Source organism: Lolium perenne, unplaced genomic scaffold, assembly GCF_019359855.2.
Source record: "Lolium perenne isolate Kyuss_39 unplaced genomic scaffold, Kyuss_2.0 unplaced28, whole genome shotgun sequence".
Lineage (NCBI taxonomy): Eukaryota > Viridiplantae > Streptophyta > Magnoliopsida > Poales > Poaceae > Lolium > Lolium perenne.
Genome location: NW_027248986.1, coordinates 367798 through 386458, shown reverse-complemented (window position 1 = coordinate 386458; position 18661 = coordinate 367798). Strand labels below are relative to the sequence as shown.

Sequence of the window (18661 nt, the reverse complement as noted above, 5' to 3'; positions counted from 1 at the left end):
CAATTGAAAAGGTAACTACATCAGCTCGTCCAGTCTTCATCCTCTGAACCAAACACAAAATAGGCTATCCCTAACCACCTTGTAACCTTTGTAACCAAACAGAAAAAACGGCTACCACTAACCACGTGGTTGGGGATATCCCCATCCCCTGACTCATATCCCCTAAACCAAACAGCCCCTTACTAACCTTGATGGACAACATGACCTGACAAACATGGTTGTTTTTCTCGTTCGGACCCCGCAAGCTGTAGCCATACACTATGCAAGCACGAAGTCACAAATTGTATTGCATTCCTTCTCGATACCTCTCATCCTCATCAAGCATTTCTTCCAAACTTTTCGACAATCCCAGCTAGCTAGCTAGTTTATCGCTCGTGAAATAAGAAGAGTCAATTCTGTATATATAGACGCAATGAACAGAGGAAATCACACGTACGGTGCTTTGGCTTTTAAATAAGTTAGGGTGCTAATTCATTCAAGAGTACGACTGCATTCTGAAAATATAGATTGTATCAATTACCCATCTTAAATGCTGGTAAACAGGTCTGGAGTTTATTTCTTTCTTACCACATGATATATTGAATTCAGTGCCCCAACCACTATACGCAAAGGCTCAAATCAACACGAGGTGGATGTAGTCAAGAGAGAACATTACAGTGAGAAGAAGGTTAAAATCCCGAGGAGGTGCTTGGTGAGCACCCCTATCCAGACCGTCTATATTGTATCAAGATCTGTGCAAGTTTTTTTTTCCCTCTCAAATAATTTCTCATTTTTTTATCTCTCATACCATACATTGTTTGAACTCAAAAATTTGCAGATCACTTAAACATAATTGAAATGTGGGAAATTATTTTGGATTTTTTATGTCATTATATGTATTTCAACAATTTATTTTGAATTTTTAATAATTTTAATTTTAAATTTGCACAAAAAATCCGAAATATTTTCCTCCATCCTATTTACAGTATTATTTTTGAGTGACTTGCAAAAAAATAATCAAAACATTATATAATTTGAGAGATAAAAAAGAAAAAAAAATAATAAGGTGCGTGGAGCGCACATGCTCCACCACACTTCCGTAAAATCCTGGCCTCCGTATCAAAGTAATTCACACAGAGTACATAACAAAACTAACCAAGGCTAAAACATTACAAGATAGTATATGTACTAAGTCGATCTCTTCCCCAGCAGCATCTTCATATGAAGATAAACTCAGTTGCACCATCACTTTTACTTCGGTACACCCTCTAGTTACATCAATGATGGGGATTAGAATCGCAATAGAGGGTTGCATATGCGTCACCTCTATCAGACGTCGCTGCCGATTGCCGCTCATCGACGTTGGTCTGAAGCTGGCCTCGTGGTGCCTGCTAAGAGCATGTCTAACAGACCCCGTATTTTTTCGCCCCTTAAAACGCGAGTAGAGGATCATGTATTCACTTTTAGCCGGCTGAAAACTCGTCCGAGCTAGCAGACCCGTTTCCCCACCCTCTGTTTTACGGGGTGGGGATACGGGGTCTGCTAGCTCGGACGAGTTTTCAACCCCTCAAAACAGGTTTTTTTTTGACAAATTGGACATTAGAACCAACACAACATTCATATAAAATAAATGTTTTACATCACACAATAATCGTCATAATTATTACAATAATGTTTTTCGGAAATGTCAACAAATGTTCTAATGGAAGAAAACAAATAACAAATGTTTCACACATACAACAATAGGAAATGAATGTTTCACACATACAACAATGGGAAATCTGAAGGTATATATGATGCCCCCTATGGGGCCTCACAGCGATTTGCGCCTCGTGGCCGTTGGATCGTGCCTTGCCTCGAATCTCAGCCGTTCAATTGCTTTCACCATATCATATAAGGGCTCGTTCGGCAGGCAGGGATTGAAGTGTATTACCACACGTGTTTTGGGTGAAAACACAGGGATTAACAGGTACGTTCGACAAATCCTTGCTAAGCTAGAGTGCTAGGCTACTGATCAATGTATGCAGGATGCAGCTAGCTTTGCACGGGTAGGATGATGCACGTGGGCGCGCGTCACACGCCACCCCGGCTGGTTAAAGCTGAGCGCGTCACATGCCAATCAGTCAATCGATTGCAGTTGACCAACGTACAGCAAGCTCGCGAGAAAAAAACGCGAGGCATCCCTAGCGTTTTAATTCACACGTGTATTAGCAATTTTTTTGGGAATACTTGGAGCTAGACACGTCCAAACCAGTTGAAACCTGGCGTACCGAACAGGCGATTTGCCCAAAAATAACCCAAAACTGAAAGAAAAGCACAGACTGACCCCCCGACGAAACTATTTCACGGATCTAACCCTTTTGTGTGGCGCCCCTCTCACGGGCGCCACACATGCCAATGTGGCGCCCCTGGCGCTGGCGCCACACACCCATCCGACGTGGCCCGTGGACGCTGAGCTGGTGACCCCGGTCCGACGTGGCAGCACGAGTGGCGCCGCTCTCGCCGGCGCCACACTTTGAAAGTGTGGCGCCCGTGGCAAGGGCGCCACACATTCACTTAAGTTTGGGCCGCGCGCGCCCCCAGCCCGACCCTTCTTCTTTCTCCTCCCTCTGTTCTTCTTCTCTCATCCAGGGCGCCCGGTTTTCTCTCTCCCCCTCTCTCCCCCCACCAAATCAACCACCAAATCGTCAGATCTGTCCGTGGAGATCGTTCCCAACTCGTTGCTTGAGCTAATCTCCTCCGTTTCCCCTCTTTTCATCCATTGATTTTGTGTATTTGCTCCAATCTATATTTGAAACCCTAGATGTGGATTTGGTTGATTTGAGGTTGGAGATGGATTTGGTTGGATGTTAGGGTTGTTGAAGTAGAAGAAATGGTAGTGTGCTAGTTTGTATGGGTAGATTATGTTGATTATGGTAACTAATGAACACATGTGTGTATGTGTTCCCATTATGCTAGGGGGATGGAAAGAATTGTTCATGTTCATCATGTGGAGAAGGATGCTTTCTTGAAGGGAAACATAGAGCCGGACCCGGAAGAGGTTGACTTGGTGTTTGACGTTAGCCCTAGCTTTGCGGAGGTGGTAGCACAAGTTAGGGTTGAGTTGAATTGGAATGAGCCAAATGATGGTGTTGAGCTAGAGGGAAGGCATAATGTGGGGTTTGGAATGCACACCCGTTGGAAGATAATGCGTATCAACTCGGAGCAACGTTGGTCCATTTACAAGGAGACGGTGGCCGGGTCACAAGATAAGGCTTTGGAGTTGTTTGCAACCAAGACGGTTGAGGCTCGTATCGAGCTTGACCTTAACCGGCCCTCCTCTCCCGTTCGAGAGAGGACTCCTCCACCCATGAGCCCAGAAGAGGCCACCCAATCTCCCATTGTCCAATCTCCCATTGCCCAACAACCTCCGTTGGATAATGAGTATGATGAGCATGACGATGGTGATGATGGTTTCGAGATGAATTGCAACAATATCGGTGATTTGGATAAATATTGGACGCAAGAGGAGATGGACCACTCCATTCCTTATTCCCGATGCTATGCGTCGGACTCGGATGATGATGGACCCGAAGAGGAGGTTGACGAGGATGGCTTCACGGCTAAGGAAGCCGAAAGAGCCGAGATCTTCAAGAAGGTAACCGGACGGGATATCCGGGTACCATTGTTCCGTGATGTTAGTCTTGCGGATGGAGCCGTGGTTGATGGTGGCAAAAGTTTACTTCTTGGAGCTAGGCCACAATCCAAGAGAGATGTGGATGGTAGGACGGCTATGATCTCTAAAGGGCTAACGTTTGATACATTCTTGGAATTGAAGATATGGTTGAAGGAGTTCTCCATTAAGCATCATCGCCCTTACATCGTTGTTCACTCGGACTTGAAGAAGCGGTACACGCTAAAATGTGTGGATAAAAGGTGCCCATGGGTTGTCCGTGCACGACCTTTAAAAAAGGGCCCTCTTGGCACATAACAAGTTGTGTAGCCACTCACATGTGCCGGGGGCCGAAGCTTGATGGCAAGGATGCACAATGACCACCGTCAACTCACATCCGAGTTCATTGCATACAAGCTCTCGGCGGAGATCTCATCACTTCCTATCATGAGCATTAGGTCCATGCAAGATACGGTCAAATCCCGGTTTGCCTACGACGTCAAGTACGGGAAGGCATGGAAGGCCAAACAAGCCGCATTCAAGATGTTATACGGTGATTGGGAGGAAGCATACAACCGTATCCCTAGGTTGTTGTTAGCGATGGCCGCAACTAACCCGGGCATGGTGCATGTGGTGGAGCCTTCCGCAACCAAAATGACATTGCATGATGGTAAAAGAGTGAGGGTATTTCACCGTGCATTTTGGTCATTCGAGCAATGCACGAGGGCATTCGAACATTGTAGGCCCGTCATAGCCGTGGATGGTACCTTCTTGACCGGGCGGTACAAGGGCACACTATTGGTGGCAATAGCAAGTGATGCGAGCAACCGTTTAGTACCATTGGCTTTTGCATTGGTAGAGATTGAGAACAATGATAACTGGCAATGGTTTTTCCATATATTGAGGACGAGGGTCATACCACCCTCAAAGGAAGTGTGTGTCATCTCCGATCGTCATCAAGGAATTCTCAATGCGGTGGAGGTTGCAATTCCCGGGCATGCTCCCTTGCATCACCGATGGTGCATGAGGCATTTTTGTGCAAACTTCTACCGGGCATGCAAGAGCAAAGAGTTGTCTTACCTCCTTCAAGATTGTTGCCTCGCTTACTCTGAGCGCCGCTTCGCAAACCTATACAACGGCTTGCTGAAGCACAAAGACCTCAACGCGGGTGGTCAAGAGTTTCTTCATAGACACCTCATATTTAACTCAAAGTGGGCAAGAGCTTATGATGAGGATGGGAGGAGATATGGCCAAATGACAAGCAACATGGCCGAGTGCTTCAACAATGTGTTGAAGGGTGTCCGTGCATTGCCCGTGACGGCAATCATTCAATACACATTCGAGAAGTTGAATGTCTATTTCCAGAACTACACCGATGAAACGGAGAAGGAAATTGCTAGGAATTGCGAGTTCCCTACGAAGGTTGAAGAGTTCATGGAATTTCAAAGTAGGAAGGCGGACTCCCAAACAGCTACATGTTATGACAATGTTGAATGGATTTACCAAGTGAATGAGCCGGGAGGCACCACACAAGGTGGTGTCCAACATGGAGGCCGGGCTTTCTGTGTGTCCCTAAAGACATGTGAATGCACATGTAGGAGGCCCTCTTTGCTTCATTTGGCTTGCTCCCACTTGCTCACAGCGGCACGCACTAGACGTGTCGACTACAATAACCCGCTCACCGTTCGGGAGTCCGAGTTCTCAATCGAAGCCACAAAGAGGACATGGGCTCCAAGGTTTTCTCCTTACTTGGATCAATCACAATGGCCGGAGTATCATGGAGTGCAAGTTTGGCCAGATCCGGAATGGAAGGTTGTGAAACGTGGAAGAAGAAAGACCAAGAGGTATCACGGAGATATGGATAGATGGGGTCATTCGGGAAACAAGTTATTCCAAGAGTCTCGCGAGCCAACTAATTGTGGATCATGCAATAGTAAGGGCCACAATAAAAGAAAGTGCACATCCGGCAAAAAATCAAAGGGCAATGATGCTAGCACAAGTCAAGCATCAAGTAGCCAACAAGCTTCAAATCAACCTCCAAGCCAACAAACCCCAAGCCAACAAGCTCCAAGCCAACAAGCTCCAAGCCAACAAGCTCCAAGCCAACCGCGTCAAACTCCTCCAAGCCAACCGCGTCAAACTCCTCCAAGCCAAACGCGTCAACCTCCTCCAAGCCAAACGCGTCAACCTCCTCCAAGCCAAACGCGTCAACAAGCTCCAAGCACACAAGCCCAACGGCAACAAACCCCAAGCACACAAGCCCAACAGCAACAAACCCCAAGCACACAAGCCCAACGGCAACAAGCTCCTACGCAACAAGCTCCTACGCAACAAGCCTCAAGGCATCAACCACAATGGCGACAAGCTCCAAGGCAACAAAGGATTCACGTAGGGCTTAGTAGAGGTGGCCGTCGCGGTGCTAGTATGCTACGATACCTAGCGGGGCCTTATCCGTATGTGTCTCCAAGTTACTAATTGCATTGTACTTTCTATTTTCATATTCCATGACTAACTTTGGTTTTTCAATTTGGTTTACAGGTATGGCAACTCAACCCACCAAGGGGAAGGGAGCATGGGAGGGCAATGAGAAGGAGGAGTCCGCCTGGGAGGAGGCGGTAAGGACGGTGCGGAAGAAGGAGAAGGAAGAACTAGAGAGGAAGAAGAAGGAGGAGGAAGACAACAAGATGGCGGAGCGTGCCCGTATGCAAAAACAGTATGACGAATACATATTGTTCCACAAGAGGAGGAATGCCAAGCTGAAGGCCGAACGGGACCGCGAGGCACGGATAAAATTCCTGAGGAGCTGCCAACTTGAGCAAATTGCGAGGGAGAGGGCCAATAGGATGCACCTAGAGGAGGTGGCTAGGGAGGCTGAACGCATCAAGGAGGAGAGAGCTCAAGCGGAAGCTGCAAAGACGGAGGAGCGCCACCACTTCTTCGATTCGGTCGTTCAGTTGGCTCGTGACTTAAGGGAGAAGGAAGAATTGGCTGAAGAAGCTAAGAAGAAGAAGGCAAGGGGGGAGGGCGCCTTTGCGACGCAGTGATGTCCCTTTGGCTATGTTCTTGTTGTCGAACCTTTATGTTGTGTGAACCTTGATCTTCTCTAACCTTCGTGTCGTTGAACCTTATTGTAATTGAAACCTTGATGTCGTCGAACCTTATTTGTCATTTGAACCATTATGCTGTGTCAATGTGTGGTACATATTCAGTGCAATGTTCTTGTTGTCAAAACTGTTGGAATACGGTAGGATTTTCATGGGTTTAACACAAGTCAATGTGTGGCGCCCTTCCCACTGGCACCACACATGCTAGTGTGGCGCCCGTGGCATCGGCGCCACACATGCCAACTTATATGAACTATTGGGTCGAAAACATCCAGGGGCTCCGGACGATAAGTCCTTAGCCGTTTTGGCGAGGCTCTTTGTGTGGCGCCCTTCCCACTGGCGCCACACATGCTAGTGTGGCGCCCGTGGCATCGGCGCCACACAAAGAGCCTCGCCAAAATGGCTAAGTCCCAGACGATTTGTCTTACAGTATGTTTTGGGCAGTTAGACATGGATGTGTGGCGCCGATGCCACGGCGCCACACAGTGATGTGGCGCCAAGTGGGAAGGGCGCCACACATTGACTTGTGTTAAAACCATGAAAAATCCTACCATATTCCAACAAAACTGCCATCATGTCAAAAGCTATGTCATACACACATCATATCAACAGCCCATTTTGTACACACATCATGGACATAACATCATCATACCTAACATCGTAGCACATAGTTTCATACAATTTAAGATAGCATTCAAACAACACGAAGCAACGAAGATAGAGTTGACAACACTCGACGATCTAACTATCGGTGTCGGAGCCGGATTCGCCGGTGTGGGGGTAGTGCACACGGCAGGCGGTGTCGTCGAACACCTTGACGATCATCTCGCCGTCCCCCTCGTACAGGAAGGTGAGCTGGCAGCCGGGCTCGAGGTGGAGGTCACGGGCGAACTTGTCCCACCCCGTGTGCAGGTACATCTTGCCCTGCCCGTCGAACAGGACCTCCACGGACCAGCGGCAGAAGTTGCAGCTAGCCTCCCGTAGCTGCAAGTGCGCCGGCTCGTGGCCGTCGACGAACTCGGCAAACTTGTCCGGTAGCCGCTTGATGCCGAGTGGGTCGTTGTCGATGCGGAGGAGGAACTCGAAGCAGCGTTCCTCATGCGAAGACGAGGAGGATGCAGGTGACGGTGACCGTGGGGCCCTTGCTGCTCCACCGCGGCGGCCCCTTCCCCGGCCCGGGGGCGCCAGACCGCGGCGGCCCCTTCCCCGGCCACCGGGACCCGCCATCCTACATGTTTACATTTTTGAACCATATTACGATCCATTGCACTAACAAATATGAGTTACTCCATCACAAATACTAGGCATACATGTGGATTCATACACATACATACACATACATACATAGAGTTCATACACATACATGTGAAATTTCATATGTAGATTTCTACAAATCTATGGTTCAAACACATGCATACATGAGGCTACCATCTCCAACACAAACAATATAATATAGAGTGCACAAAATAAAAAAAAACATATCTAGGGTTCATGTCCAAATATAGCCCGATCTATGAAATTAGTGGATGAATGGAGAAGATTTGAAGGAGATTACCTTGACAAATGGATTGGGAACGATCTCCACGGACAGATCTGACGATTTGGTGGTGGATTTGGTGGGGGGGAGAGGGAGGAGAGAGAGAACCGGGCTGGGGGGAGAGGGAGGAGAAGAACAGAGGGAGGAGAAAGAAGAAGGGTCGGGCTGGGGGCGCGCGCGCGGCCCAAACTTAAGTGAATGTGTGGCGCCCTTGCCACGGGCGCCACACTTTCAGAGTGTGGCGCCGGCGAGAGCGGCGCCACTCGTGCTGCCACGTCGGACCGGGGTCACCAGCTCAGCGTCCACGGGCCACGTCGGATGGGTGTGTGGCGCCAGGGCCAGGGGCGCCACATTGGCATGTGTGGCGCCCGTGAGGGGGGCGCCACACAAAAGGGTTAGATCCGTGAAATAGTTTCGCCGGAGGGTCAGTCTGTGCTTTTCTTTCAGTTTTGGGTTATTTTTGTGTAAATCGCCTACCGAACAGCTCAGCGGGTATTTGTGAGGATCTAGAGCTGTTCCGGAGAAACTAAACACCCCAATCCACTGAAAACCCGGTGTGCCGAACAAGGCCTAAAAGGGGATCCGGGAGGTAAAAACCCTAGCCGCCGCCCGCAATCCCCAATCCCGCCGCGACCGATTCGCCTCCTCCCCTCCACCTTCTTCCTCGCGCGGATGGTCGACGATGCTGCTCAGCCTCCACCTCCGGCTTCCACTGCTCCTCTCGTCATCCTCCCCAATCCTCCCTCGCCATGGAGCTCGGTCTCAGACGAGCGCGAGAGGAGGTCGCCGCTGCTGTGCACAACGAGGAGGCGCACATCGACGGGCGCGGGGAGGGAGCCACCAGGCCGTCGTCGACCGCCTCGTGCTCCCAACACCGTCAGCCAGCGCGTCTCCGGCGAGCGGAGGAGGCCGCCGTCAGCAATCATGAGGAGGAGGTGCGCATCGACGTGCGGGGGAGGTCGGGCTAGGCCGTTGACGAACGCACGGAGGGAGTGCTCCGCGAGTGCGCCTCCGTCGCTGCTGTGTTGCTCCTTCCTCCCCATGGCCTCCTCGTTCTCCTCCACGCTGCCTCCGTCCCCAGCCTCCTCTACATGGACTTGAGCCTCCATATCCTGTTGCCTCTGCCCCGCCTTCTCTACACAACCTTGCAGATGCTGAGATGGGACGGTGCCAACAACCTCGACCCTGGGGGCTGCTCCTCTCCATCCCCGAGCTCAAGAGGACAAGCACAACGGAGGTGGATGCCGTTAGCAGGTTCATCTTCCTGCTGGGAACCTTCACCTCCTCATGTATAAATCCCTTTCTTCTTTCGCTGGGTCGCAGTGCAAAAATAATTGTGTAGAGTAGTTGTAGCCAGAAAGTTTTGTGGACAAGATCTGGTGCGGGATTTAGCGCGAGGATCTGCGATTTGGGGTTCGATTTATGGATGGATTGCTAGATTAGGAGCTCCTACTACTGTTTGTGATGATGTTTATGCACGCCAGCTACTTGACAAAATCCCCATTTTTTGTGTGCTTGTGGACACAGTGCAATTGAAGCCCATCCCACTGCTCTGGCACCCTAATTTCTCATTTTCCCTTCTCCCTCAAATCCAGCAGCAAGGGACCAGCTCATGTCAGGTATGCAGGTTAAATCTTGGTCAGGCTCTTTGATCTTTCTTGATCTCTTTCTCTTGATTTGTGTCTTCCTGTAGCAGATCGACTAAGTATGAAGGCTTCTCCTGACGATTTAATATTTTCTTGCTTTACAGCATGATTTGACGTTTCTCATTAACCCGTTTCTATTGCTGGAGTGGATCGACAAACAGGTACGGCTTCATTCCCCCTCGTGGTTCTCAGTTTATTTTATTTCCCATGAGAGACGTCAGATTGGTGTAACAGTATGAAGGCCTAGAGTGTTAGAGCGAGTCATCTTGCATGATTATGTTTTAGGTGTAGATTATTCATTTGCTTACTTTGAAATAGCAGCAGCATATCACTGAATAATTTAAAATAGATCAAAATTACCTGGGCTGTGGGTTAGCACAAGATGCTTTTAACTAATGGGAGGAATATTATGCAGTGATAGTTTTGAACACTGACAACAATCATAAGTTGGTAGATCAAGAAGTGCATGGCCATGCTGCAGTGTATACAGCTCAATCCCGAGGAGAAAGAGCTGCATCAAAGCACAACGCCAGCCCATGGAAGACAGAGTGGCAGCAATGCAGAGATCCATCTTTTGTCAGGCCAAATACATAGAAATACTGACAGGTTATTCTTATTGTTCCTACCCAATATTATGTTACCTCTGTTAGTCATTTCCTATATCTTACTAATATCTACATTTTATTACAGCAGGTTGAACCTCCAGTAACTGTTCCTCAAGACGCCATCGTGAAACCTGCTGGAGCTCACACTATATCGACTATACAATGCCCTCCTCAATATTCATGTGATCTGATACATGTGATCATCATCTCGTGTAGCAACAACAAAGGTCTATGTAATTCATCTATGCATCTCCTCAGTATTTCTTGCATGGTTCTACCTACATGACCACTAAAAGCTCATTCTGTATTTTGGTTACTGTAATTAGCTTACTTCTTAGATATTTAATTTAAATTTCTTATCATCCACATAGTGTATACTAATTAATGTTTTCCTTTCATGTTGGATACTCAGAATGGCATGGGAAGCATCAATGTTCCCTCATGGAAGCCATACGCATGCTGCAGCCATGTTTTTTGTATTCTACCTTGCACTTATGGTGAAATTTGGTAAGCTTATGCGGTTGTTTGTTGATCTGGCTCAGATGGATTATCATGTGATTTTTATTTTTTCTTCACTCACCACCACGGATTATATAAAAGGTTCTATGCCATGGAATCACAGTTTCACTTAATGATGCTCTCAGGGCATTAAAACAGTACATTACATTCATTTCTTCTTATAGTGCTAGCAATCTGCATTGCAAATTAAGAGTTTCAGACAATACTATGATGGATGAGAAGCAGGACAAATTAATCCCCCTACAAGGTTAAATATGTGCTTCCTTCCAAAGTTCCTCTTTGAAAATGATTAATCTTAATCATCTTATTTATTTTTATTTTGGTCATTTGTTTTGTTCTCAGATTTATAAATGTTTTCCCCTTCTTTGTAGTTAAGCTCAAGCTTGATTGTTTTATTACCATGCCAATCCATTCCTGTGTTTTTTTGGGTGTTCACTCACACGCCCACAGTGGTTTTTTTATCCATTAGTTTGATGTTGTTAAGCTCAAGTGCTTAGTGTTTGCTTTGCCGCTAGCACTAGGAGAGATGAATGGTGGCAAGGGATAGCAGCAGTAGGTCAGCTTGGTCTAGGATTAATAGTGTCGGCGGAGATGTTTTTTGGTAAGCTTCATATCAGCTTATTTCTTTTTATGCTATATATTCAACTATATGATAACCCAAAATAAAGGGACTTGGTTATATTCTTCTCCTGGCTTTCTAGAGATTCCTTTGTGTGTAGAATATTATCAGTTGCCCATGCAATTCATGCATACCAAAATTGAAATTGCAGGACTTATTAGAGGATTTTGTGGTTCCTGTTATTTCATAGGTTATAGTAATGAGACTTTACTAATTAGAGTGTAGCAGATAGTTGCTTCTCTATTCAAGTAAAGTGAGGCACATAAAGGACATATGCTCTTTCTTATCACCTATCAGCACCATTTTCTGAAACATATATTGATTGTACAACACGCTCCTGAAGTGGTATTTTAGTCTAGCCTTTCTCATTATGTTGCTCTACACACGGAATTGTTACAGTATAGCATTCTTTTGTGTTTTTTACAAGCACCAGTTCCTTATTTCCTGTATAGGCTCAAGAAGGAATTGGTTCTGATTTCTGAATATGAGCTTGCTTAGTTTTGTTGTAAAGTTAGAAGTATGGTGTGCCACCAGTGAGAACCATTTATTTAGCTATATGTCCTGTATAGGCTCAAGAAGTCGATGAATGTTCCGGCTGGATTATCCGCTATGTACTCTATGTCTGCTTCCAGCTGGGTTTAGTACGTTTGTTCAAAACATCCACCGTATCCAGGTTACACTTTGTTTAGTGCCTTTTCTTTTCTAACCAAAACTACTCTTGCTTAATTACAAATTTATAAGCTGAATGGAATGAAAACGGCTCATGGTTTCTTGGAAAATTACTTTGAATATTCTTATGCTTTTCGTTTTTCTAAACGTGAGTATTTACTTAATCCTCTAGAACTGCCTGCAACTCAGCCTGGTCCTTCTAGATAAGAAACACCCACCTGCACCTGATTGTTCAACTATGTGCTCAAGAACAACTCGTGGAATGCCATTAGCCCTTCTACTATGTATATCAAAGGACAGGTTCAATATGCTACTGTTCAATAGGCAACTATGTGCTCAGGAACAACCCCTGGCATGCCATTTCGTCTTTTTTTTTTAGATAACAGGCAAGATATTGCCCGACTTTAAAATTATAAAGACATACGGTTTTAAGAATACGATTACACACTGCTGGGCATACAGCTTCGCCAAACTAAGGAATAGAACAACCGAGTTTAACAAAGCATAGGGTCGGCTCCCCATTTCGTTTTTCACTAGATCGAAGGGCATGTTTCGTATGATCACTGTTTTCTCACATTCTATGCTCCAAATTTTAAGTCGATGTGCTGATGTGTTTCTTGGTTCTTGCAGCTTTGTGCGACTCCCATGGCTAAAGAGGAAGAAATCACTGTTACAAATGTAAATCTCCTCCATTTTCATACATATCTTAGCTTTACATTTACCAAAAGGTTTAATCCTATTTGCAACAAAAAAAAAACATAAGTGTGCTGGTGCAAAATTGCTGGCTCCATTTGATGCATTTGATCCTACCCTGGTTTACCATAGAATGCTTTACAGTGCTATCTTCACTTATCACACTTCAGCTTCCTTCATTATTCATTTGATTCGACTCTTTGCAGCTATATTTGGGTACAATTTGATTGTGGGATATTATGAATATCACAGATTATCCTTACATTAACTACTGATCCTATATTGGCCATTCAACGCTTCACTCCAGAGGCCCCGCAATTCCCAGGTAAATGTTCACCGTATTTTCCAATTAATATTCTTTCCCTTTTTCATTTACATGATTACTTATTACCCTTATATCTAAGGGTTAAGCATTCTCTGCTATGTGTGGACTGTACATGTATTTTTTTAGTTAATGGGGAGTTTTACTCCATTTTGAGTCATTATTCCAGTTTTGAGCTTTTTGCCATATTTCCAGTGTTCTTGAGAGATCCAACAGTGCTGACTTTTATATTGTGACCCGGGCACACTTTATTTATAGAGATAAAAAGATATTGGTTTGCTGCAAAGAGTACTTACTTGAACACAGATGGAAACAAAGGTGCATGGTCTCATAAAGAGGGCATGTTCATGTGCAAGGTAAGATCTGAATTGATTCGGGCTGATGAATATTCAAATTAATTTCACGGTTATTAGAGAAGTGCCGCAGTTGAGAAGCCAAGGAAGAATATATCACATAACCAAATTTGAAATTGGATTATCATTCTCTTAGTGCATCCTATTTATCATGATATCAATTCATTCAGCATAAACATGTTTCGTGATGTAGAAAAAGTATCCAATGTCAATCAGCTTTGCAGTATGAAAGTCATTGTTTCCTGTATATGAGTTTGGCTTATTGTGGCTATATTTAATTAACACGTAGTATTCAACTTGAATCGTTACTGTTTGCCAAAATTGTCCTTTTCCTGGTAAAATCATGGGTATCCCGTCAAGATCACTACTAAACTAAATCGTCTCTTTGGTTTCTAGACTTAAACTAGAATAATCTATAGGTCATAAAACTTACATTATCTGAGGTACTAATTTTTCCACTTAATCAATTGCAGAACCGTAAACGAGGTTTGGTTTGAATACTGACAGATGTCTCGAGCAATTCTTATGCTACGGATTATGATGTTAATTCTCTAATTGCATTGTGCATGTAATATATACCCTTATTTAGTCATCTATATTAATCCCCACTTTTATCCTTTTCTTCAATTCCTATATATGGTGTAGATATGCATGAATATTTGATAATCTTCGTGCTCCTGGCAGTATCCACTTTTTGTTGTGCAGAGAGCCTAGCTGCATTTGTCGCATCAGCCCATTTCCTTCCTGGCCTCGCCTCTCTTTCTCTTCTACCTAGAATCCTCACAGTACATTGAATTTCTGATTTATATATCTGTCATTATGTATGTCTCCACTGGATCCAATCGATTTTGTTAATTGTTGGTTCTGTCATGTCGGTGCAAATGAAGGTGGTGAAATTGAGCTGGTCTTATTTGATAGGATGGGCAAGGGGATTATTTTTTGGCCAGTATAGTTGTGTTTTTGGCCAGCAATTTCGTGCATTAGTCCCAATAGTTATATTGTAGCTCCTGTTTGCATCCAAATTGTGCTCTTTGTTTGATAGGAAACCTACAAAGTTTAGACTTATCATCAGAATCCAATAGCTTCTATATGAGAATGTTGTTGTAGAGCTAGAATGGTATGCTCTGGCCCTTTTCATTAATATCGACTTTGTTTTAGCTTATCTTTAAGAAAATGCAGCATGTCCAGTTGACATAATAAGCCCATACTCTAAGCTTGAGAAATGTGGTAATACCCATGTCTTCATGGGGTTGGTTGCAAGATGCCATTATATGACACTCAGTTCTATATTTTTCAGAATAGGACTTATAAAAAATGAGTGCCCCAAAGTTTATATTATCGATATGGCTATTTCTCCTAAATGACAAAAGGCTGAAATAATTTGTATGTAAATTCTTCTGGTCTAGGTTAGTTTTTGGATCCCTGAAAATGATCTTCATGTCCTGCTAGGCTGCTACCATGTAAAAAGTAATATGCTATGTCTTGCCCATTAACCATACTTATGGGTCTTCATTATCAACCACTAAGAAACTGATGCACAAATTAGTTGAGCATGTATGCTAAGGATTTTCTCTTCTTTTTTCATAGATGTTAAAAGGTATAGGTTAGCCTTTCATGATTCACAGATTACATGATTAGACCTAAATTTAATTAATTATAATCATCCTGGTCTTAAAATACCATTAGTATGTGTAAGGTAAGAAAAAATAGTGCCAGCTTCTCAATATTTATACTAAAGATGCTATTTCCCAAAAATCTTTTTGTGCCAATGAGGCGAAATCTCCCGTCTGAATTCGCTCCTCATTTCATTTTGTTGGGTAGATAGTGCCGGCTTACATATGAAAAATGATGTTATTTATGTACCGAGAGTTCGTTTGTACTACACACGATCGCTCAAGCTTGCAATGCAGGCAAAAAGACCATGACCAGATCATTGTCCAAGGGGGCATTGATAATCGATGCCTGATATGGTAGCAAGGCTACATCTGAACTCGGTGCTTCCTAACAAATATCTGAAAGTTAGTAAAATGTTCACTGTACTTTTCTTTGGTTGTCACTCCTTGCTGATGCATACTGGTATCCGTTATAATTTCTAGCTCATTGTTCTTTTGGATTGATTTTGCAGTATCCATGGTTAATTCATCTTTAACTGTTTGTTTTTTTAATTAATTGTTGCAGTATCTATGGCCATTTATATTAATTCTTATTTGTATTTGATGATGTTAGATGCCAACACTTTGTTGAAGCCTATGACTCTCAAGCCCCCATAAGTGACCTTCAACCTATCTACGCAGCAATCAAGAACTATTGTATGACATCGATCTACATCTTTTCCATGGATTTCTTGGCCACATTGATATGTTACTTACTGGTTCATTATTATTATTATTATTATTATTATTATTATTATTATTATTATTATTATTATTATTATTATTATTATTATTATTATTATTATTATTATTATGCATCCCAACTTACTATGGATCATATATATATCTATCTTCGGATGTTTGTCTTGTGATCCTGAGCTGTTAGTGTAATTTTAGAGCTCTGGGCTACCATAGAATTTCGACTATCAGATTTGGTCCGCTAAGGTACCGAGCCAATAACATATTATCATTTTCTCACCTGTTTTTCATCGTCATTGTACAAACTGCAAATTGAAGTGAACTTCACGGGATCGTGCGCCTTGGCGCACGTCTAAATCTAGTGAATGTAATAACTCATTGGTCATGCAACTGCCAATGGTGATCAATCAGATCTTTGGTGAGCTGGTGATGAGTCTCGGCATTTTTAATGCCTCGATGAGCTGCAAGAAAAGCTTCAATCCGATCAGGGTTATCCTCGGGCTGCACTCGGGTGCCAACATTGTCATAGAAACATGGCAAGTTCAAACCTCTTTCATCTTCAATGATCATGTTGTGAAGAATCACACAACATGTCATGATATTAACAAGAGTTTCTTTGTCCTAAAACCTTGCAGGACCCCGGATAATTGCAAACTTTGCTTGCAAGACACCAAAAGCTCTCTCAATATCCTTGCGGCATGCCTCTTGATTTTTGGTGAAGCAAGCTTCCTTTCTTGTCAAAGCCTTGTCCTTTTTCTCTTTTATGGACTTGACAAGGGTTGCATAGTTAGGGTAAATATCATCTGTGAGATAGTACCCCATGGTGTACTCATTATTCATAACTTTGTAGTTACAAGTTGGTGCTTCACCCCTAACTAGTCTTGCAAACAAAGGGGATCTATTCAAGATGTTGATGTCGTTGAGTGTCTCCGGCAGTCCAAAAAAAGCATGCCAAATCCATAAGTCTTGAGAGGCCACAGCTTCAAGAACAATGGTAGCATCACGGCTTTTGCCACAATACATTCCATGCCATGCTTTTGGACAATTTTTCCATGTCCAATGCATGCAATCCAAACTACCAAGCATCCCCGGCCAACCCCTCTTTTCATTGATCTCCATGAGCCTTTTTGTATCTTTCTCATTTGGAGCTTGGAGATACGTCTCTCCATACAACTTGATCACCATCTTGGCAAACATACGCACGCAATCCGTGGTTGTTTGCACACCAATGCGAAGGTACTCATCGGTATAATCTGCTGGTATACCGTATGCAATAACCCTCATGGCGGCAGATATTTTTTGATATGGGCTAAATCCCATGAGTTGGCAGCGTTTCCTTTTTACTTGAAATAATCGCAATTTGCCTCGCAATCTTTGACGATTCTCTCGAACAAAGTCCTACGCATTCGGTACCGTCTACGGAAGAGGCGGGGAGGATAGGTCGGTACCTCGGCAAAATAATCTTGCATCAGTTGTTCGTGGCCGAGTGCGCGGTTCCGCGGAATGCACATACGCCCCATCACGGATCCTTTCCGCTGATCCAGCAGCTTGGCGCGGTCCTCCATGTGCTTCATGCCGAACATGAGCAGCATCATCTCCGTCTCGTCGTCGTTGAGCAACTCGTCGATGTCCGAATCTTCCGAATCCGACGAGGACCAATCGGTCGATGTCACGTCCAAATCCGCCATGTGCACATCCTCCGAAGCAATCTACCACGGTGTAGCATACATCAGCCCCAAATACGTCCATTTTACCGGCGAGAACGAAGAAAAACGCGGCGGAATACTCACCGGCGAAAACGGCGGAGAAGACCGCGGCGGGGGTGCGGCGGCGCTCGCGGAGGGACGTAGATCTTCGGCGGGGGTGCGGCGGGCGTCGACGCAGCTCGGCGCTGCTCGGCGGGCGGCGGAGGGTCGCGGATCTGACGGATTCCGGCGGCGGCGCGCGGGTGGCTGCGGCGGCGCGCGGGGGAAAACGGGTGGGAGGAACTGAAATGTCAGCGCGCGGTTTCGGAAATGGGATACTGGTTTGGCCCTCTATCCCCGCTCCCATCCCGCACAAGTAGGGGGCGAAGATCCACCCCGTAATCGAAAACAGCAAAAATTGAAGCGGGGACCATTTTTAGGGGGTCTGCTAGACGGCCGGGTAGAACCGAAACCCGTATTCCGGCGGTTATTATACAGGTTTGACCTTTTAAGGGTCTGTTAAACATGCTGTAAGCCAGGAACCTCATGTACGTCTTTCTTCTTCCGCTCATCGACGTCGGTCTGAAGCTGGCCTCGTGGTGCCTGCCGTGTTTCCGTACGTCTGTGGGTTTCAGTAGCGCTGCTTTCTGGACTCCGCCCCACCCGCCACGCAAGCGGAAGAAGAAAGACGACGAACTGATGACCGCCCTCTTCCATCTCTCCCCAGTTTGTATGGGGCCGACGCCCGGTAAATACCGGTGAAGCTGTTGGATTTGGTCCCGCTCGTCCATTATTTTCAGACGACATGCGATTGCCCATTGCTCTCTGGCAACACGCGAGCTTTGCTAGTGCTCAGTCCAGGCACCCCCAATCACCCATGTATGTAATCATCAAGCAAGTAGCTTGATCAATTCAGCTGTACACGCA

The 18661-nt window shown here is 45.1% G+C and overlaps 1 protein-coding gene across 28 annotated transcripts; it reads left to right on the top strand.

The window, feature by feature from the left end:
• Window positions 1-8882: 8882 nt before the first annotated feature.
• Window positions 8883-16977, top strand: LOC127334205 (uncharacterized). Of its 28 annotated transcripts, none has more exons than XM_071824789.1 (12): window positions 8883-9526; window positions 9800-9891; window positions 10023-10079; window positions 10373-10524; window positions 10609-11030; window positions 11558-11643; window positions 12231-12334; window positions 12961-13008; window positions 13276-13348; window positions 13604-13701; window positions 15925-16007; window positions 16461-16977. In XM_071824789.1, the coding sequence occupies exons 1-5, from the start codon at window positions 9364-9366 to the stop codon at window positions 10625-10627; spliced, it is 483 nt and encodes a 160-aa protein (XP_071680890.1). In that variant the 5' UTR covers window positions 8883-9363; the 3' UTR covers window positions 10628-11030; window positions 11558-11643; window positions 12231-12334; window positions 12961-13008; window positions 13276-13348; window positions 13604-13701; window positions 15925-16007; window positions 16461-16977. The 28 variants fall into 28 exon arrangements, 13 of the variants coding, with proteins under 13 accessions (XP_071680890.1, XP_071680897.1, XP_071680891.1 ...); XM_071824796.1 differs by having other exon boundaries at window positions 8883-9561; window positions 10334-10524; XR_007871994.2 differs by lacking the exons at window positions 15925-16007; window positions 16461-16977 and having other exon boundaries at window positions 8883-9561; window positions 10334-10524; window positions 10609-10750; window positions 10936-11030; window positions 13541-14388.
• Window positions 16978-18661: the final 1684 nt, after the last annotated feature.